This window comes from Anolis carolinensis, chromosome 2 (assembly GCF_035594765.1).
Source record: "Anolis carolinensis isolate JA03-04 chromosome 2, rAnoCar3.1.pri, whole genome shotgun sequence".
Taxonomy (NCBI): Eukaryota; Metazoa; Chordata; class Lepidosauria; order Squamata; family Dactyloidae; genus Anolis; species Anolis carolinensis.
In genome coordinates, this window is record NC_085842.1 from 288,395,021 (window position 1) to 288,414,731 (window position 19,711).

The 19,711-nt window shown below is 38.0% G+C and overlaps 1 protein-coding gene across 3 annotated transcripts in view; it reads left to right on the forward strand.

Annotated features, from left to right (window-relative positions):
* sv2c (synaptic vesicle glycoprotein 2C) overlaps positions 1–19,711 on the forward strand; it is a 107,223-nt gene that overhangs the window by 23,844 nt on the left and 63,668 nt on the right. For 2 of the 3 annotated variants that reach the window (XM_062972341.1, XM_008102931.3), the window contains one exon: positions 18,357–19,035. In XM_062972341.1, the coding sequence (XP_062828411.1) occupies positions 18,453–19,035 (583 nt within the window). In that variant the 5' untranslated portion in view covers positions 18,357–18,452. Of the gene's footprint in view, positions 1–18,106; positions 18,227–18,356; positions 19,036–19,711 lie in introns of those variants that run through there. The other variant, XM_003216251.4, reaches the window with a different exon arrangement.

Sequence of the window (19,711 nt, forward strand, 5' to 3'; positions counted from 1 at the left end):
CTGTTGAAGCCCAGCTGCCTACTTGATCCCTTTTTCACCCAAATACCACACAGATGTACTAGATTAGTAAGTTTATTAAGAAAATAGTATCTAATATAAAAACAGTTTCAAAATACATCCATGAGCTAGATTTCCAGAAGGTTAACAAAAGCAATGACCAACTCGGAATAGGAATTCCAAAAATCACTTAAACCAAAAGCAAGAAACTGTAATCCATGGTTTGTTGCACTTAAACTAGAATTATATGCAAAAGCTTGAAAGCATGAACATGATCATAATCCAAAAAGCTTTATACTTGAATTTGACTATAATTTCAAAGGCTTGAAACTTGAAACAAGATTTGTAACTTTTGGAACTTAAACCAGAAAACAAGATAAGACCCAAGAACAAACCTTCTAATTCGGAGCTCCCAAGACAGGCAACTTGACACATGAAAATCCCCACTGAACATTGACTCCAATTCCTTAAGAATATTCCCTCTTGCCCATGACATCACTTTTTCTCATACCTGGGTTCCCTTTGTTTATATTTCAGTCTCTGGGAACACTGGATTTGTCTCTGTTTTGCACTATACCTTCTGAACACTGGGTTATCTGTAACCCTCCTGTTTCTTCTCTACATTCCTTTCAGAGTCAACCCCTGGCCAATTCTCATGAGAATCACTGCCTTTTCCCCTGATAACAGATCTACTCAAAACATTCCCATTGCCTCGAAAAACACTTTTGCTTTCCCGCACAAAAACACCAGGCTCAACCAGAAAATCCTTGTCTTCATCCTCAGAGGCTTTAGGAGGTAATAGGCTGGATGAGGAAAAACAAATTGAAACTGAATCCAGACAAAACAGAGGTGCTTACCATCAAGGATCGGAAAGTCCGACTTACATACAAACTCAACTTAAGAGCAGACCTACAGAACCTATCTTGTACATGACTTGGGATTGCCTGTACTCTGTAACTTGGCTTGCTTTGGAACAGCAATATGAATAAAACATTTGTATTTTGTGTGTGAAGGAAGGTGTGCAGTTATGTCCTGGTGTTATATTTCCTCCTTTTCAGTGAAAGATCTCAAAAACTGTATTCATAGAAATCAAAACAACCTTTTACAGAGATATCTGAGGATGGGATATAAGCCAGTAAAGACATACTATTTAACTATGTACTTCTCTGTATGTGTACTCAGAAGTAAGCCTTATTGAATTCAGAGAAACTTACTCCTAGTTATAAATAGTGGTTATTTGCTTTATGTAATGTGTTTCAAAATGAGAACTGTGAAAATGAGAATAAGGTTTCAAGATTTTTCCCTGTATGAATTGAAGTGGAAAGTATGTGTATACAAATGGATCATTTAATTATAGGAGATACAAATTTAAACACACTGAATCATTTAAAAAACTGAATTCCCTCAGCTTCGCAATTAAGAGTAGGAGAAAAAAGTCAAGAAGATTAAGAAGCCAAATTAACCTTCTCTCTATAATGAACAAGCTATCTGGTTTGTACTTATTACACACAAACCAATGGGGAATTATTAATAAATTATATTAATAAAAGCTACAATAGAATGAATGCTTTGGAGAACTTCCCCTTAAATCTATTCCAAAGAACCCATGTGGCAAACAACATTTTTGGTGTAGTTCAATGTGGAAAGCACTTTAGCAAAGGCAGCAGCATTAACATTAATAAAATAAACTATTTTTCAAAGCAAATGCTACGAAGTTTGAAAATGGAGATCTATATGTTGTAAAAGTCACGTTATTATCAGTACTAAAGTTGCCCAAAATGTATATATTTATTGTATATTTGTTCTGTGATCAAACTGAACAAAAAACCCCATTCAGTTTACAAGTGCAAGAAACTGAGAGGCCTTGCTGTCTTTGTGCTTGATATTTGTATTGGAAGTCATACATCAACAGGTGCTCGTGGAAAGCTGCTTTTTACTGCAGAAAGCAAGTGTGGGAGCCTCAGACCGACCAGAGCATAAAGTATTTAGATCTATTATTCTCCAATGAAAGTTTTCTGATCTGAATTAGCACCTTCTTTGCATACCTGTTGTCCACTTACAACAAAAAGCAGTTTATACAGTTACCGATTCCTTGAGGGATATCATAGAGTTGGAAGAGATTGCAAGGACCATCTAGTCTCGTGCCCTCCCATCCATAAAAACAAAGCTAAAGCACCGCTGAGAGATAGCCACCCAACCCCAGTTTAAATACTTCCAAAGGAGGATATTCCACCACGTCCTGAGGAAGTCTGTTCTACTGCCAAATAACTCATACAATAAAGTTCTTCCTAATGTGTAACTGAAATCTCTTTGCTTATCATTTGAATCCGTTGTCATATTCTAGTCTCTAGAGTAGCAGAAAATAAAGTACACTACATGACAGTCCTTCAGATGTTTAAAAATGGCCTTCATGTCTTTATATGATCCTTCTACATTAGCTATATAATGCTATTTGAAGCTGACTTAGTGGCTATAGTGGCATTAAAAATCACAAGGCAGTCCCATGTCAACCATATAGTGCAGCTGATCCGGGTATTTCCCATATTCAGGGTGAAATAGGCTCCCCAAAATGCAGAGTGCATTGTAGATGCCTGCTTTAGCAGGCAAAGCCGTTTGCTGCCACCAATTGTATTATATGTACCTTAACTGCCACCAATTATCACATATATGCCACTGCTCTCCAGAGCCAACACACAGAGACCATAAAATGGAGGGAAACTCTGATTTATGGAACGATGGTTAATAAGCAGACAGGCCACCTCCTTATAATGAGATACAGAATGACACAATGAAAACTTAAGGTGAAGGAAAAACCAAATTGTGAAGTTTATTAGAATTTGAACAAAAGTTTGCGTATTAATTACAGAAGAAATTAATTACAGGTTGGTTACTTAAAATAAAATGGTTCTTATGCTTGACTTCCTCAGAAATATGTTATCTCACAAGAGAACAAAACAGGCTTTTTAGAACCTCACAGTCCTCCGTTCCAGAGGCACTAAACTTAAGCACTCTGTCCCCTAGAAGCTCTCTTCAATATTTAGCACTTCCCCCTGAAGTCTGTTACAACTATTTCCCTCAAAGAGGTTCCTCACTAACAACTCCCAAACTCTTCCTTCCTCTTCAAACTCCACTCCCTAACTGCCCTAACTCTCTGTCAGAATAACTCTTTCTGTCTCTCTGACACCGCCTACCTCCTATTGCTAGGCAACTCCCCCCAATTCCATCAATCAGACTCCACTACCATATATGGATCTGCCCGATATCTCCTTCCCTTGCCTGGCTCTGCCTTTTCTACCAAGGCCCAGAACCTTCTTTACACACCAACCCTGCGAGGTAGGCCATTCCATTACACCTGCCTCTACTGAAGGGGAGTAAATGATCTGGAACAGGGCTGCTGAAAAACTCCCCAAGGGCATGGTTGGGCAGCAGAGGGCTAATTGACCCCCTGGGTGGGGGTAATTGTCACTTTCCCTCTTTTCCTCACCAATGTATTCAGTGCTCTGATGTGCATATCTCCGGGAAATGGGGAAAAAATCTGTGAAGCTATTTGAGGCCAGGTGCTGTGGTAAATTCAATTATATTCATGGCTTCAAATTATATTCATGGCTTCTAATCACTCATGCAGGAAAACTAGTTCATCTTGAACCAGCTCCAAACTGAATTATAGTATCAGTGTAAAAGTCTTCTCTTCTCTGAGGCCCTTTCTACACTGTCCTATATCCCAGGATCTGATCCCAGATTATCTACTTTAAACCGGATTATATGAGTCTCCACTGCCAGATAATCTGGAAAATAATCTAGGGGTCCTTCCAGACAGGCCCAAAAATGCAGGACCTGTCGGGTTTTTATCTGAGGCATCCAAATGACTTACTTAGGAACAAAGCAGTCCCCATTAGATACCCCATTAGATCCTTCTTGAAAGGCCTGGGTCTAATGGGGTAATTGACCTGTGGGGACTCACACCTGGGTAGTCCTGGGACTACTGGGGGTGAATCCCCACAGTGATGTTGCAATTTTTGGGCTCCTGGCGCCCAGAGGTGCAAGATGGTGTCCACCCCTCCTCCAAGCCCCCAAAAAGAAGCCCTACAAATTTTTTAAAACTTTGGGGAGGGGGGGAAGCAAAATCATAGCATGTCATTGCTAAGCGCCAGGAAGACAGAAGAATCACTGTAGCGGCAGCCTGTAAGTTTAAAAAAGTTTTAGGGCTTCTTTAGGGGATTTTGTGGTGGCTGAGTGCCACCTCAGTAGTTACTGGGATGACATCTAGACTCACCACCAGCAAAGCCTGTTTTTTTGGGGGGGGGGGAGGGGCTTAAAAGTGTGGTGAAGCGGGTTTTTAAAACCCTTTTCGGTGTCAGTGTGAAAGGGGTGTGAGTTCAATCTTGCTCCTTAAATCATTCTTCATGGGACTTGGTTTCTAGACCTTTGGTCATCTTGATCACTCTCCTCTGGACATATTCCAGCTTGTTAATATCCTTCTCAAACTGTGTAGCCAAGAACCTGTCACCAGTATTCCAGGCGACATTTGTCCAAAGCACAATATTTACTGTGATCTTGTAGAACTATTTGTTCTAAAGTAATTGGATCCAAAGGACTAAAAGGAACACATTCATCAAGTTTATATTTTATATTTGATTAAAACAAAGTTTGTGTTTTTCTCCAGTAGGCTGGAAATGTGTCAGACCTGAACTACTTCAGTCTCCACGGTGTACAAGAGAATATTAAATTTCTGTCACTTTCAATATTAGAGCTGAATAAAATAGGCTTTCTGACCTGGATTTGTTAACAGGTGTTTATGAGAAGGAGGTAGTGAAGTGAACATCAGAAATTACTGCTAAGAACAAAGCTGTCAGTGAAGGAAGGAAGAAAATGAATGATTGGCAGAGAAATGAAGATATATGATGCTAACACTGGCTGTCTTTCTGATTTGCCATACAAAGGCCTACCTTTGGATTAACCCACAATAGCTAATGCTTCTTCTTTATCATTCTGAAGTCTCTGTATTTTAGGTACTAATGAAGTTTAAAGTCTCCTTTCACAATCAGTATGCATACATTATTATTTAGGCACCCACAAAATAAAACAGTTGACTCCAAGCATTATAATGGGTTGAGTTGTATTTAAGTGTTTGCAGCAAGATTGGTTGATATTTGCAGATTTTCAAATAGAAATAGCTTTACTTTTTAAATTGTGTTCTTCATCTGTTTTATGTTTTGAATGTACAGTAGAGTCTCACTTATCCAAGCCTCACTTATCCAAGCCTCTGGATAATCCAAGCCATTTTTGTAGTCAATGTTTTCAATATATCGTGATATTTTGGTGCTAAATTCGTAAATACAGTAATTACAACATAACATTACTGCATATTGAACTACTTTTTCTGTCAAATTTGTTGTATAACATGAAGTTTTGGTGCTTAATTTGTAAAATCATAACCTAATTTGATGTTTAATAGGCTTTTCCTTAACCCCTCCTTATTATCCAAGATATTCGCTTATCCAAGCTTCTCCCGGCCCGTTTAGCTTGGATAAGTGAGACTCTACTGTATTTGAGTATCAGTCTTTGGAAAGAAAGTGATGTACATGGATCTATATTGGGGCCATTGCACATAAATAGTTTAGAGTTAGGGATGTAAGCTTTGCTAGCTGTACAATATGTTTATTTTGGTATGGTGAACAATAGTATGGTGAACAACTATACTAATATTATAATATATTGTATATACATGTAATATTATTAATAATATTATGATGTAATACAATGTAATAATAATTATAATTCACTATTATAATTGTATATTTATATTACATGCAATATTACTAATAATATTGCAATATAGTCATGTAATATAATATATTGTATGTATATATACTTGTCAACCACCCTGAGTCCCCTTTGGGGTGAGAAGGGCGGGATATAAATGTCGCTAATAAATAAATAATAATAAATAAATAGTACTGTACACACATTATTCCAGATGTAGTTGCAGTATGCGGTTGTATTACGGTGGCATTGACAGTTTCATTTTCAATTCCCTTTCTGAATATGTGCTGGCATTTTCAATGAATTGCCTATGAAAGGCTTGTGGCAAGTTCTCAGACCCACTAGAGGCCAGAATTTAGTTCCCAATTTGGCAGGGACAGCTCCGATTAATCTTTGCCATCCTGCTTTGCCAGATGTTTTTAAAATGTGCCCATTTCTCTTTCCAATTCTCACATCTCCTTTGTCCTTAGATTATTTAATTTGTTGCAAGATTCAGAGGGGGTAGAACAGGAGGAAGCAGACTCTTGCCCACCCAGTCAACTCAAGCAAAAGCAAACTGCTGCAACCTCTCCTGGTCTTTGTGATCTTCATGTAATAATGTTTGCTATCTTGACTCCACTTTCATATTGCTTGGCCACATATGTGTCATTCTGCATCTGTGAAATGTTGGAGTGCATGGAATTCTTCCATGAACTGGAGCTTTCAAATTTTTACTGAATCACATATTTTATTGAAAATTGTGTGTATGGTATAGCTAATAACATAAGCCAGTGTTTTTCATGTTAATACTTTATTTTGGGTCCCTGTGCATTTTTTAGTCTCATTTCTTTTCTTGCTTGTTAACCTATTTTGTATCTTGCTTAATATACAGCATATTTTATATGTATTGCAGGGAAGGTTGCTTATATATAAAACATAAATTACTTGTTATCTTTGAGAGAGCCTTGACTAACAGCGTTTCCAGTTTGCTCATTTTCATTTTTCATATGCCTTAGAAAGTTAGAATGATGATATGTCTCTTTGGCTGAAATTTGAGGTTGGCCTGTTACAGGATAGCCATTCTTTGCATGTTGTAAATCTACAAGGACTATAAGGAAATCCCTGCTGCAAGGAGAATGTGGTATATATGAGTTTGCTATCTTAACAGTAGCAGACACAGCTGGATATTCTTCTCCCTGTCTCATAATAACATGCTGCATATTGCAGATAGAATTTGGAGACATAAGGGTATAGAGAAGATAGATCTGCAATTTCTAACAGCCATGGCGGGGGGAAAAAAACCTGTGATAGCAATATGCTTCAGAGCCTTGTAAGCAGAACATATGTATTTCAGAGATGGCCCAGATGGCAGAAACAGAGCTTAAACTCATAACCTTTTAATTAGAGAGCTGATCAAGGATGGTCATGGAAGTTTGTTCCTTGGCCAGTAATTAGACATTCATTTTGATAATCAGAATAAATGTCATTATATGGTCACACTGAAAAGGTTGGAAACAGTATTTTTTTTTGTTTTTATAGGCATTTCTTACTTAGCTATAGGTAATGTCTTTGTTTCATGGTGATGACTTTTATCCAAGAAAAGCAAATGTTTTCTGTCGATTTCAAAAGCATACTTTCCCAACAAATCTATGAATATGTCGGTTCATTCACTGACATGTCTGTTTGGCTCTCTTTCCTTTGTACTTCATCACCATTTGTTCTTTTCACTGATCACATTTACTTGCTGTTCATTTCCTTTCCATGACAGAACTACATAGGGAGATAATTCAGGATTTTTAAAAAAGCAAATAAACACATCATTTAGAAAATAAAGTTGAGAATTGGTAAGCAAATAAATTACAATAAAACGGGGAAATGTTGCAAATAATACCATACAATAAAAGAGGGAAATATTCCAAATAATACCATACTAGTCAAATATTAATGGGATACTCTCTTCATTGCTTAAAGCAGTGGTTCCCACTGTTTTGGACTGCAGCACCCACAGTTCCTTATGGCTGGTAAGCTGGCTGGGATTTCTGGGAGTTGAAGTCCAAAACAACTGGAGACCCAAAAGTTGGGGACTACTGGTTTAAAGGAAGACGAAATAAGTAAATACCTTCATCCAGTGAAGAACACTGTGGTCTCTTTTACATTTAAGTTAGTTAAAACTTAAAATTAATGCAATTAACTTCCATAGCTTAATGCTAGAGCATTCTGAGATTTGAAGTTTGGCGAGGCACCACTTCACTTTGACAGAAAAGGTTTAAGACCTTTGTAAAACTACAATGATTCCATAGCACTGAGTCATGGAAGTTAAAGTGGTGTCAAACTGCTTTAATTCTACAGTATAGATGCACCATGAGACTTAAAAAGCCTTATTTGATAAAAATTACCCATAGTTAATCAAGACTAATGTGTCGTCAAATCTAATGTGCATCTCAATTTTCGAAACCCTCAAACCAAAAAAAAAAATTACTGTAAGGCACAACACCAAAAATGTATTATTTGTAACGTTGAACAACATATCCAGCAATGGAAAACACATCCTTGGGATGCATTGAATGAATCCATTTTAATTGCCTTGGTTCAATGCTATGGAGTCATGGGGGTGTAGTTTTACAAGGTCTTGAGCCTTCTCTGCCAAAGAATGCTAGTGCCACACCAAGCTACAAATCACAGGATTACATAGCATTGAGCCATGGCAATTAAATTAGAGAAAATATCCCTCAAATAGGAACTCCAGGTACGCCTGAAGCAGCTTCCCCTTTTGCTTTGGCTCAGCCCTAAGATTCCTGTATGATGTGAATCTAATGCACACCCTACTTTTGGCGAGGTCATTTAGCCAAAAAAGGTAAGCATTAGACTCGGGTAGGTAGGGAAATAAGGCATTATTTTTTTTAGTTATAGATCACTGATCCACTGCATGTATAGTAGTAAGTGAATAGTTACAAAGGCTGTTAAGTGAAACAAGAATGGGAAATTCGGGAGCTAAAATTAGAGTTTGCATTTGCGGGATCTTTTTCTGCACAACTGAATGACCCAGTTAAGAAGTACTGTCTGCAAAGACCAGAGGGAAGCAGCTGTTTTGTTTGAAGGAGCCAGTGATCCCAAATTCCCTCTGTGGCAATTGTAACTTTAATGAGCAAGTATTTGACAGAACTATGAGTTCTGCACGTCAACTTAATCCATCTTGGAAGTCATTTACCTAGTTTTAGCTTTTGTAGAGTTCCTTTGTGAATATATTTTCCTTCTTTTAAGGCAGCATCATATTTAAATAAATTTTCCCTTCTAGTTTGTGTTCTGGAATTTACCAGGTTACAAGACTTTGTTTTACCCACTTATGTTTAATAGTTTGGCCATGCTTAAATTAAAACAAGGTAAGTGGGAATAGAAAGATAGCATTTAGTTGTTGGATGCTGGCAGACCAGGTATGAAAACTTTGAGAAGTTACTTTTTTCCCCAGAATTCCAACTTCCAAAATCCAGCTGTGATAGGGGCTATGGTAGCTGGGGGAGTTTGAAAGTTGTAGTTCTAAAAGCAGTGAGTTTGAAACACATTGTTTCTCTATTCACAACTCCTACATCTCAGAGGTGCCTCTGGGATCTCTTGGAGGCAGTAACATTGCTAGAATGGCATATATTTTCTAAAACAGTCAAAGCAAATATTGCTGTGTTCTCATATGTTTTTGTGTGACATAAACAGACAAAACATATATATAAAGTGGGTGGAATTCACTGAATAATTAATTAAAATACATTATGAAATATGGTATTTTTGAAAGTGGAAATATTTGAGGTTTGGAAAATATTTAGAAAAAATCCCTAGTGTCAGAAATGTTTAATGTAGTATTTATTTAACAGCAAAATAGAAAAGTACCTTAACAAAGGACACTCAAAACAAACAGCATGGTAGAAACATCAAGATGGTAACACTGAAAGGATAGATTTCAAAATGGTTGCAGATGTTTTCCTGCTAATGTTGGCAACATGTAAGTTACTGATACAATGATTTTTTTAAGACAGGGAAGTAGCATGGATCAAGTTCTATTCCATGATGAATCATTGTCGCCATCCATTTAGTCGTAGCGAGTGCAATGTTTAATTAATTATTGCTTTCAAAAGGTGGCCCCAATTAATGAAGTAACAGATATTTTAGAAAACTTGTAAATTGTCAATACAAGTACTTAGAATAATCACAGGTGAATACTAGGCATCGATAGGAGGAAATAGCAACAGGCAGGAAGAAATGAATACCTCAAAGTAGTACTGTATCTGCTGAAAAATGTTTGTGCGTCATCTAAATACTGAGAATGTTTTTTCCCCTTCAGAACAATCCATTTGTCTATATGCAAACGTATGCAATCAATTATAATGTTAATAATTAATTGGACTAGTCTACTTTAATTGGGTGAAGGTCCTATTTTGGGTAACATGCTACTAATGATTTTTAAGCACAAGGGACCAGTGTGTCAGGAAGTGCATATTAGTTCTTTCTAGATCCCTGGCTTCATTTACATAAATAGATTACTGTCTTGTAAAGTAATAATTAAGCATAATCTGAATTAAATTATTGCACAATTCAAAGCCATTTGTGATTTTATTTTTCATATAAGGCTCACAAAACTTGCTGCTTGGTCTATTGTCCTCATTCCTTTACATCCTTCTTGTGGATAGTCTCACTCTCTACTAAGGTTGCAAACTTGAGTACATCTACACTGTAGAATTAATACAGTCTGATACCACTGCAGTGATTCACCGTGATTCAGTGTTATGGAAACCAGGGATTTGTAGTTTGGTGATGTACCAGCACTCTTTGGCAGAAAAAGCTGAAGATTTTGTAAAACTATTAGTTCTATGATTCCATAGCATTGAGTCATGGCCGTTAAAGTTGTGCCAAACTACATTATTTCTACAGTGTAGATGCACCCCTTGTTATGAGACAAAATATTCAAGGCCCCACTTGAAAGTATTCATTGTGCCCTGCTTTGAGAGGATGAGATTAAAGGATGTTTATAGTTCAATCCAAAAAAAATTTCAACCCATTTTTTTTGGATGAGAGAAAAAAGGACCTTGTTACATGGCCACTGGAGGTACTCTGCTTCGTAGAGGGTCATGGGGAACCCGGCAGCCCACACTGCATTGCCCGGCTCGAGTGCACATATACATGCATAATGGCACGAGCTTTGCTTCTGCAGCCTTGAAATGAATGAAGATGTTTCCATCAAACAAAAGTGTCCAGTCACTGCTATAGGGCAAGTTAAAACAAACATGAAAGTCTCTAGCAGTAGGTTGCTGGGAGTTTTCCAGGCTGCAAGGTCATGTTCCAGAAGCATTCTCTCCTGATGTTTCACCCACATCTTTGACAGGCATCCTTGGAGGTTGTGAAGTATATGGGAAACTAAGCAAGGAAGGTTTATATATCTGTGGAAGGTCCAGGGTGGGAGAAAAAACTCTTGTCTGTTGGAGGCAAGTGTGAATGTTGTAATTAATCACCTTGATTAGCATTTAATGGCCTTGCAGCTCAAGGCCTGGCTAATTCCTGCCTGGGGGAATCCTTTGTTGGGAGGTGTTAGCTGGCCCTGATTGTTTCATGTCTGGATTTCCCCAGTTTTCAGAATAATATTTCTCTAGCAGCAATATGTAGGGAACACTTTAAAAATACCTTGATTCTAGGATTTTGCCATGTGGTAAAAATAGTAAGTGGATAATACGTTTTACAACATGTATTACTTTCAAATAAATCAGGCAAGAAGGCAAAGTAGGGCAGTGTGTAATCAGCACAGTAAAACATATGCTACCTTCAACTGTTGAATAAGCACCTAGTAGAGAAGACAGCTATGTACTTGTCAATGGCACAGTTGGTGATAGAGCGTTAACTCCAGGAAATATTTATAAATGGAGCCAGAACCAGATGGTTTTATTTTGCAATCTGTACCAACCCTAAGAATTATTGGAATATGATGCTTAGAGGTTATTATTTTGTCTGACTCTAAAACAAGATGGATCTGAATGTGTTTTAATAAGCTATGGTAAAGCACACTTGTCCTAAATGAATTTGCAGAATGGAGTGGTTTTCTAACTGTGCAAAACATGTGACTCCTGTATTTGTCTTTGTGAGACAAATGCAAAATAAAATAATTGTCACTAAAAAAATAACAATGCAAGTACAGTAGAGTCTCACTTATCCAACACTCGCTTATCCAACGTTCTGGATTATCCAAAGCATTTTTGTAGTCAATGTTTTCAATACATCATGATATTTTGGTGCTAAATTCGTACATACAGTAATTAGTACATAACATTACTGCATATTGAACTACTTTTTCTGTCCAATTTGTTGTATAACATGATGTTTTGGTGCTTAATTTGTAAAATCATAACCTAATTTGATGTTTAATAGGCTTTTCCTTAATGCCTCCTTATTATCCAACATATTCGCTTATCCAACATTCTGCCAGCCCGTTTATGTTGGATAAGTGAGACTCTACTGTATATCCAAACCTGTGGTGTAAATGGTATAAGCAGAGGATTATTGAGTGGAGAACTTGTAGCCCTGTTGATGCTATTTGATTTCAACTTCTTTCAGCAGCATGACCAGTGACCAGAGGTGATGGGGATTGCACTTCTATCAAATCTGAAGGGTTACAGGTCCTCATTGTGTAGTTCCTTATTAAGATTATTCAAGAACAGTAATATGAAAATTTGCCCACTGAAAACTTATGCAATCATTCTCACAGCCTAGAAAAAGGAATCGGTGTGATCAGAGAGAAAACCATTGTAATGCTTTCAGGGATCATCCAAGCTAAGGTGAGCTTCTTTAGTGCCCAAATTATCCTGTAATTTCTTGAAAGAAATATGTAAAGAAGGCTAACAATATGTCCCCCTTATTCAGCTCTCAAGGGTTGATGGGGCTTGCATGCAACAAAGCAGATTAAGAAAGTGTTGTCGAAGGCTTTCATGGCTGGGATCACAGGGTTGGTGTATGTTTTCCGGGCTGTATGGCCATGTTCCAGAAGTATTCTCTCCTGACGTTTCGCCCACATCTATGGCAGGCATCCTCAGGGGATGCCTGCCATAGATGTGGGTGAAACATCAGGAGAGAATACTTCTGGAACATGGCCATACAGCCCGGAAAACATACAACAACCCAGATTAAGAAAGATATATAAGGAACAAAAAAAGGCCTAAGACTGAAGGAATGGCTTAACAAAGAGCAGTCAGTAAGTTTGAGACTGAACTCTCACTGGAACAGAATTTGGAAATATTTATTTTACACACAACTTCCAAATGTGTGAAGCCTACATGTTCATTTTATGATGGCAGGGAAATTTTGAGAGCTGTAGTCCAAAGAAGTAAAAATTTCAACTTTGCACTTTACACTAAAATAAACCTTTAAAAAACTCATATGGACAAAAACAAAAGCAATAAAAGCATGCCGTATGCAATGCACAACTACAGCATCATATAAACTATATAAACCAGTTCCCTAACTAAGGGCATTATTACACTGTGTTCTTGTATGTTCATAGCAATGCATTAGTTGCCTTTGTGCCTCAGCATTATTGCATGACATCATCGATCTCATCGCATTGTTGCATTGCAGGGTCACTGAAAAAGTATGTTTTTTTCTCATTGAGAAATAATGCTTTTTAGAGTTAATGAGTTTTGGAAAGCATTTTCCTTTCAATTTATTCTGTATAGAATTGCTGGTCTTCCTGCGGATTCCCTTTCCATGCCAGTCTGCTAAGAACAAAATCACTAGGTTTGGTGTAAAAAGCAACTTGGGACGTTATCCCACAGGCTGGAGGGAAGCAGGGGAAAGTGCAAGAAAGCGTCTGAAAATGTGGGGACCAATCTTACCCCCAGCAAGGCCCATCTTCAGGTGGCCAGCCATCCCATGTCCTTAGCCCAGCTTCTTCCCACTTCCCCCTGCTTTCTTCAATCAGGAGTTGGGTAACACCTGACTCCTGAAAAAGGAGTCTTCTCAAACTAGCAAGACAGAATCCTACAGGCGGCCACCGGAAGTGACTGTGTTTCCGTGGGACTCTGTTTTGCCATTGATTGAAAACAGAGGGCCCTTCCACAGAGCCATAACCCAGAGTATCAAGGCAGGAAATCCCATAATATTTGCTTTGAACTGGAATATATGGCATTGTGGACTCAGATAATACAGTTCAAACCAGATATTGTAGGATTTTCTGCTTTGATATTCAGGGTTATATGGCTATGTGGAAGGACCCAGAGAGAAAACTCAGGGGATAAGGTCCTGAATTTCCTCTCTGGTCTGTATTATTAAATCACGAAGGGCACAGCAAGGTTGAGCTCTAGTGAACACCTCCAAACTCCTAGAATTCTGTGGGATTGCCACTGACATAGCCACATGTTTGTATAGAAGTGTCATTCACAGACACAAACACGTAAAAGCATTATATATTTGCACTAGAATATCTAGATTACTAAGCAGCGGGTCATTGCCCAGGCTCTCTCTCTACCAGTGGCCAACTGTTCTGTTGTTGTACTACCAGCATCATCTACCAAAATATGGCAAGAAAAGTGGATGGAACTGCCTCTTAATGGAACATTTACCTCTAAAACATTTGCCCTGAAAATTGCAGCCTCAAATGGATTTTATTTTTGGAGGGAGGCATATAAAATAACCACCTCCCTGGAGTGCACAAAGCACTAATATTTCGAGTTGTTACGGCTACATGATATGCATCGAGACACCAAAGGTTTTTTATGAGAGGGAATGATGTATATGATGATAATACAGAAAAACATGAGAACAAAGCAGTATCAATGTCATTTTTAATGAAACGTTGCAGCATAGTCGGCACAATGGAAAATAAAGTAGTTTAGATGCAATGAGGGAAGAAAGATGTGGGCAAAATTATATATCCTATCGTCTGTCTTTATTTTAAGAATAATCTCTTTCTTTCTTTTCCTTCTTTTCCATTGTTTTCTGATCACACAAAGCTTTCAGTTGTGAGTTATGTGAAATCATATTACCTTTACATGAGATATTGTACTTTAACTCTTTTTTACAATGTCATTTTCATGAGATGTTTTGGAGTAATGTCACACAGATCTTAAATCAAAGATGCCCCACTCATGAACTGCTCTGAGAACAGAATACGTTATCACTTTAATCACTGGAAATGTTACGGTGTGGCTGCAGTTCCACCCATCTTCCATCTTAGCAGAATTGTTAAATCATTGTGATAAGAGCATTTAAGACTAAAGTCCTTGGAGAAAAGTTTGGCTTTCTGTCTAATTGGATTGAATTATTTTTGTGTTGGCCTTCAATTGTCATTCCTCTCTTATAGAGGGAAGAACTAAGCACATATCATCTATTAAGAACAATGACAGCTGAAATCCTTGTTTGGCCTTAAAGACTTCACAATGTGGAAGCCTTCAAATCCACTCTTCATTTCACACATTTGCCACTTAATTTTGGGCTGATGAACATAAGCTAATTCAGGTAATAATAGTGTCTTCACTGAATACATGGAAGAAGCAGGGGAGCAATATTGCACCTTCTGTCTCTACTCTCTCCCGTGCCTGGTATGTGTTGAATCTGAAATCTGGACAGACACCATAACTATAAGCTCTTTACACTTGGTAGGGTCTCTCACTTTTACAGAATTCCCAACTGTATGCAGACAGCCTGAGCACATTAGGCAAGGGCATAGGTCCCAGTCCATGGTTCACAAATGTTCAAGTAATTGAAGATTCCCTTGAGAGAGATGAAAAGATTGAACTCTCACAGTCCCCACATGACATTGCAGGGCAGAGCAAGTTGCAAAAGGGTGGTAGACAAAGGCACAATTCAACCTCATCGGCAGGTAGCTGCCAATATAATTTTATGATGACATCTGATTACCCTTTTAAAATGACTAATTTTTTTCTCACAAATTATTTCACTCTATCTTTCAGTATGTTCATGTGTGCGCATGTGTACTTCAAATCATCTGTTCACTTATGGTGACTATAAAATTCATGTTTTAAAAGGAAATGTATATATAGAGGTGGTTTTGCCAGTTCCTTCTTCTGAGATATAGATTGCAACACTGCTATTCCTTGCCAGTTTCCCATCCAAACAACCAGGGCTGACCATTGGATCTGGTGCCTTTGGGATATTTAGGCTTAGTTTTTCTTCAAATTTTCTTCAAATTTAATATAGTCATGAGTTCTGATAATTGTATTCTATTCTATATTTTAGTTACAGCTCACCTTTCTCCACAGAGATGGAACTCCTTCAGAGCTGAGGTATCACAATGTAACATTTCCATTTTAAGAGACTTTCTGATTACATTCCCAAGTGGGCTTTAAAATATAAACTGATTAATCTGCTATCTGGCTCGATTTCTTTCAAGCCTATTTATGAACCAGTTTATGACATGTCAGTTGAGTTTTGCAGAATGACAGGGTCCTCTCCTTTCTTCTGCCAACTGAAAAGGAGCATGTCTTTCCCAAAGCATCCGTTCATCCCCACTTGCTTAGTTTCTAACAGACCTCACAACCTCTGAGGATGCCTGCCATAGATGTGGGTGAAACGTCAGGAGAGAATGCATCTGCAACATGGCCATACAGCCCAGAAAACTCACAGCAATCCATTCTTTCAACTCTTTACCTTCTTTGCCATTGCGTCAGGGATGGTGTAATGTTGGAAAATCTTTTCATCTATCATCCTCTTCTGGTGTCAGGCATGTTGTTATGGATACATGTCAAGTACCAAGAAATAGCATGGAGGAGATGGTATTTCTCAGTGTCTCTGGTATGCAGCTTCCAACCACTTAAATTGTTTTTATGATGAAGGAAAACAGGAAAGAGAAACAAAAGACCTTCCCTATCAGTAAGAGGAAGAGTTCATATTAAGTGTAGGGAAAAAGAAAAGCATGGATTTTTTCTACCTAGGATTACAGTCCAAGTCTGGCTGAGACCTTCCTTGGCTTTGTTGTGAAATGCATTTTAGTAACTGCTATGATTAGTTCTTCCAAAACAAGAGTTATAAAATCCACTAATAAACAGTAAGACAGATAGGGACAGCTAATGCTGCCTTTTGGAAAGGATCCAGTTACATTACATCATCCTTATTTGGATCTGTATTCAAATGACACACAAACCTTTGCACCTTCTAGAAGGTCCATGACAGGGGTATAACAGCTTTTCAGTTCATCTTTGCAGAGATAAACAGCCATAGAGGCCACACAGGCATATGTGTGTCTGGGCATACACATATTCATACATGTACATACAGACACTTCCCTGCCATCAAGACATATATCACTGCGTGCTGGGATAGTCAATAACATTTAGGGCCTCTCCAATCTTTTGGAAATCTCAAAAAGAAAGGAACATCCTGGGTGATCAGAATGTAAATTTGGGTAGAGTTCCCCCAAGCAAAGTGGGAGTGCCCAAAACTTGCATATGGCCTCAAACTGTGCATTCTAATCTAAGCTGTATTTTGGAAATAGAGGCCAAGATACTGTTGAAGTGTTACGTTTGCATAAAACGATTGCGTAATACTGCTGACAATAATTTTGCAAGCACTCATTCTCTCTCACTTTGGACTTGGTGGTGAGAGACATTGTCCAGCAGGTGGACTCAGGGTTCTTGGCACCCATTATTCATCCATCCATGTAGCCTGGTATGCAGTTGTGAGATTCTGCATAATGCTACATTGTGTTACATCTATTTTGAACACAGGTCTTCCAAACTGATTTTCATTATATTATTGGGAAGTTCACCGGCTACTATCAATGTTGATATGACACTTTCATGTATAAGTTGAAGTAATTTTGAATGTGTTGACAAAGGCTTTCATGGCCGAATCACCTGGTTGCTGTAAAGCTGACCATTTGCAACATTCACACTTGCCTCAAATAGACAAGAAGTCTTTCTTCCAAGCTGGACTTTCCACAGATACATAAAACTTATCTGACTAGTTTCCAACAAACCTCACAACCTCTGAGGATGCCTGCCATAGATGTGGGTGTTTCACACGTTTCATCAGGAGAGAATGCCTCTGGAACATGGCCATCCAGCCCGGAAAACTCGCAGCAACCCAGTAGTTTTGAATGCTCGAACCTATAATCTGTAAGAATTCTTTTATATCAGGTTACACACAAAAGATACTATTTGGATCAAAACTATGCATTCTAGAGCTGTATTTCCAAATGTTGTGTGTGTGTGTGCACATATGTGTAAGAGAGAAGTCAGTCTGAAATAGTTGAGAAATTGGCTCAAGGCCTTTTTTTCCCTTTGTGGTTAAACAAATTAATTTGTATAGCATAGCATTATAGAAATTCAGACAAATAGCAGTTTGCTGTCTAGCAGTCCATAAGAATGTTTTTTTCCCCTTTAGCATGATGCTTGGTTCTTTTGCTTGTGTCATCTGGAGCTATTTACTCTGCAGGAGCATTTCTGCAGTGCACCAGTTCTCTGTTTCTGGTGCGCGGTGGTTTGAATAATGTGTGCAATCGGTAGGTAGTTTGCTCTTTTTCTTGGGCAGGGAAGAGGTGGCCATTTCTATCATAACGTCTATGATTCTGTGAAGAAAGAGCAAAACATAAAATATTTTCTTGTAAATATATACATTTTTTTCCCTTCCAGAAACCGAATGTGCTTTGAAGTCTCCTGCTGTTGTTTTGTAGCACACGATAGTTCTTCAACACAGAATCAATTTGGACACGCATTGATTAACAGAAGATGGATAGAGCTTATGAGATGGAAGACAAGACTTCATTAGTGAAAGGGGCTCAAGATCTTGCCAAGGAGGTCAAGAAACAGGCAGTGAAGAAAGCTAATAAAACTGCAGACAGGGCTCAAGATGGGTATAGGGAAAGAGCTTACAATCAATTCCAGGGTGAGGAAGAAAACGCGTATTACACTGAAGAAGGAAACTACGACGGAGAAGCAAATGAAGATGAGGGATCAAGCGAAGCGACCGAAGGACATGATGATGATGATGAGATTTATGAAGGAGAATATCAGGGTATCCCAAATGCAGCACAGAACAAGGAAGGGATGGCAGCCTTAGGACAGCCTACGCGAGATGACCACAAGGATCGCCTTGAACTGGAGACAGAGAGGAAAGCTGATGAGGAAGAACTAGCACAACAGTATGAGCTAATCATTCAAGAATGTGGCCATGGACGATTTCAGTGGGCCCTCTTTTTTGTTCTTGGAATGGCACTAATGGCGGATGGAGTAGAGGTTTTTGTGGTTGGATTTGTGTTGCCCAGTGCTGAAACAGACATGTGTATTCCAAACTCTGGATCGGGATGGCTCGGTAAGTGCTACCTATATTCATCATGGTTATACTATACATTAGGGATATGTTTATAGATATCCGATATGACTATGACTTTTTAGAATAAATAACTCTTTTCAGGAGCACTCTTGCATGTGAGCTTCACATAATGTATTAACATGTTGAAACAGCATTTTTATTTTGTTTTTTTTCTATGTATAAAATAACTGTTTTGTTTATATTTGCCTTAGCCTTTTCAAGTATAATAATAAAAAATAGCTCATCCTAACTATGAGTAAAGTGAAAACAGAGATAGAGAAAGTGCCTCATCACTGGGGTGTTAAGAGATCCGAATGTTTCAGTGGAACTTTCTTCATATATTTAAATATCTAATCTGCTCTTTATATAATTACAGATGTGTGTTGGAATATTTCAGATATGTAATTTGGAAATACTTAATACTGCTAAGCCTGCAAAATTACTGTTTGTAGGAGAAAAGGTTTTTCTAGTATTCAGATCTTTTACTCAACACACTTAATTTTAGCATACTGTTCTTTGAGACATTATGTTTACTGATTTAAAAGTTATAGCCATGTGTATTGGCCATTCCTTGTAAGTTAATCTTGAAACCTGCATAAATTGGTATAAAAGCAACTTTGTGTGTAACTTGGAACTGAGAAAAAGTATTTATTGGACTATAACTTCCAGACTCCCA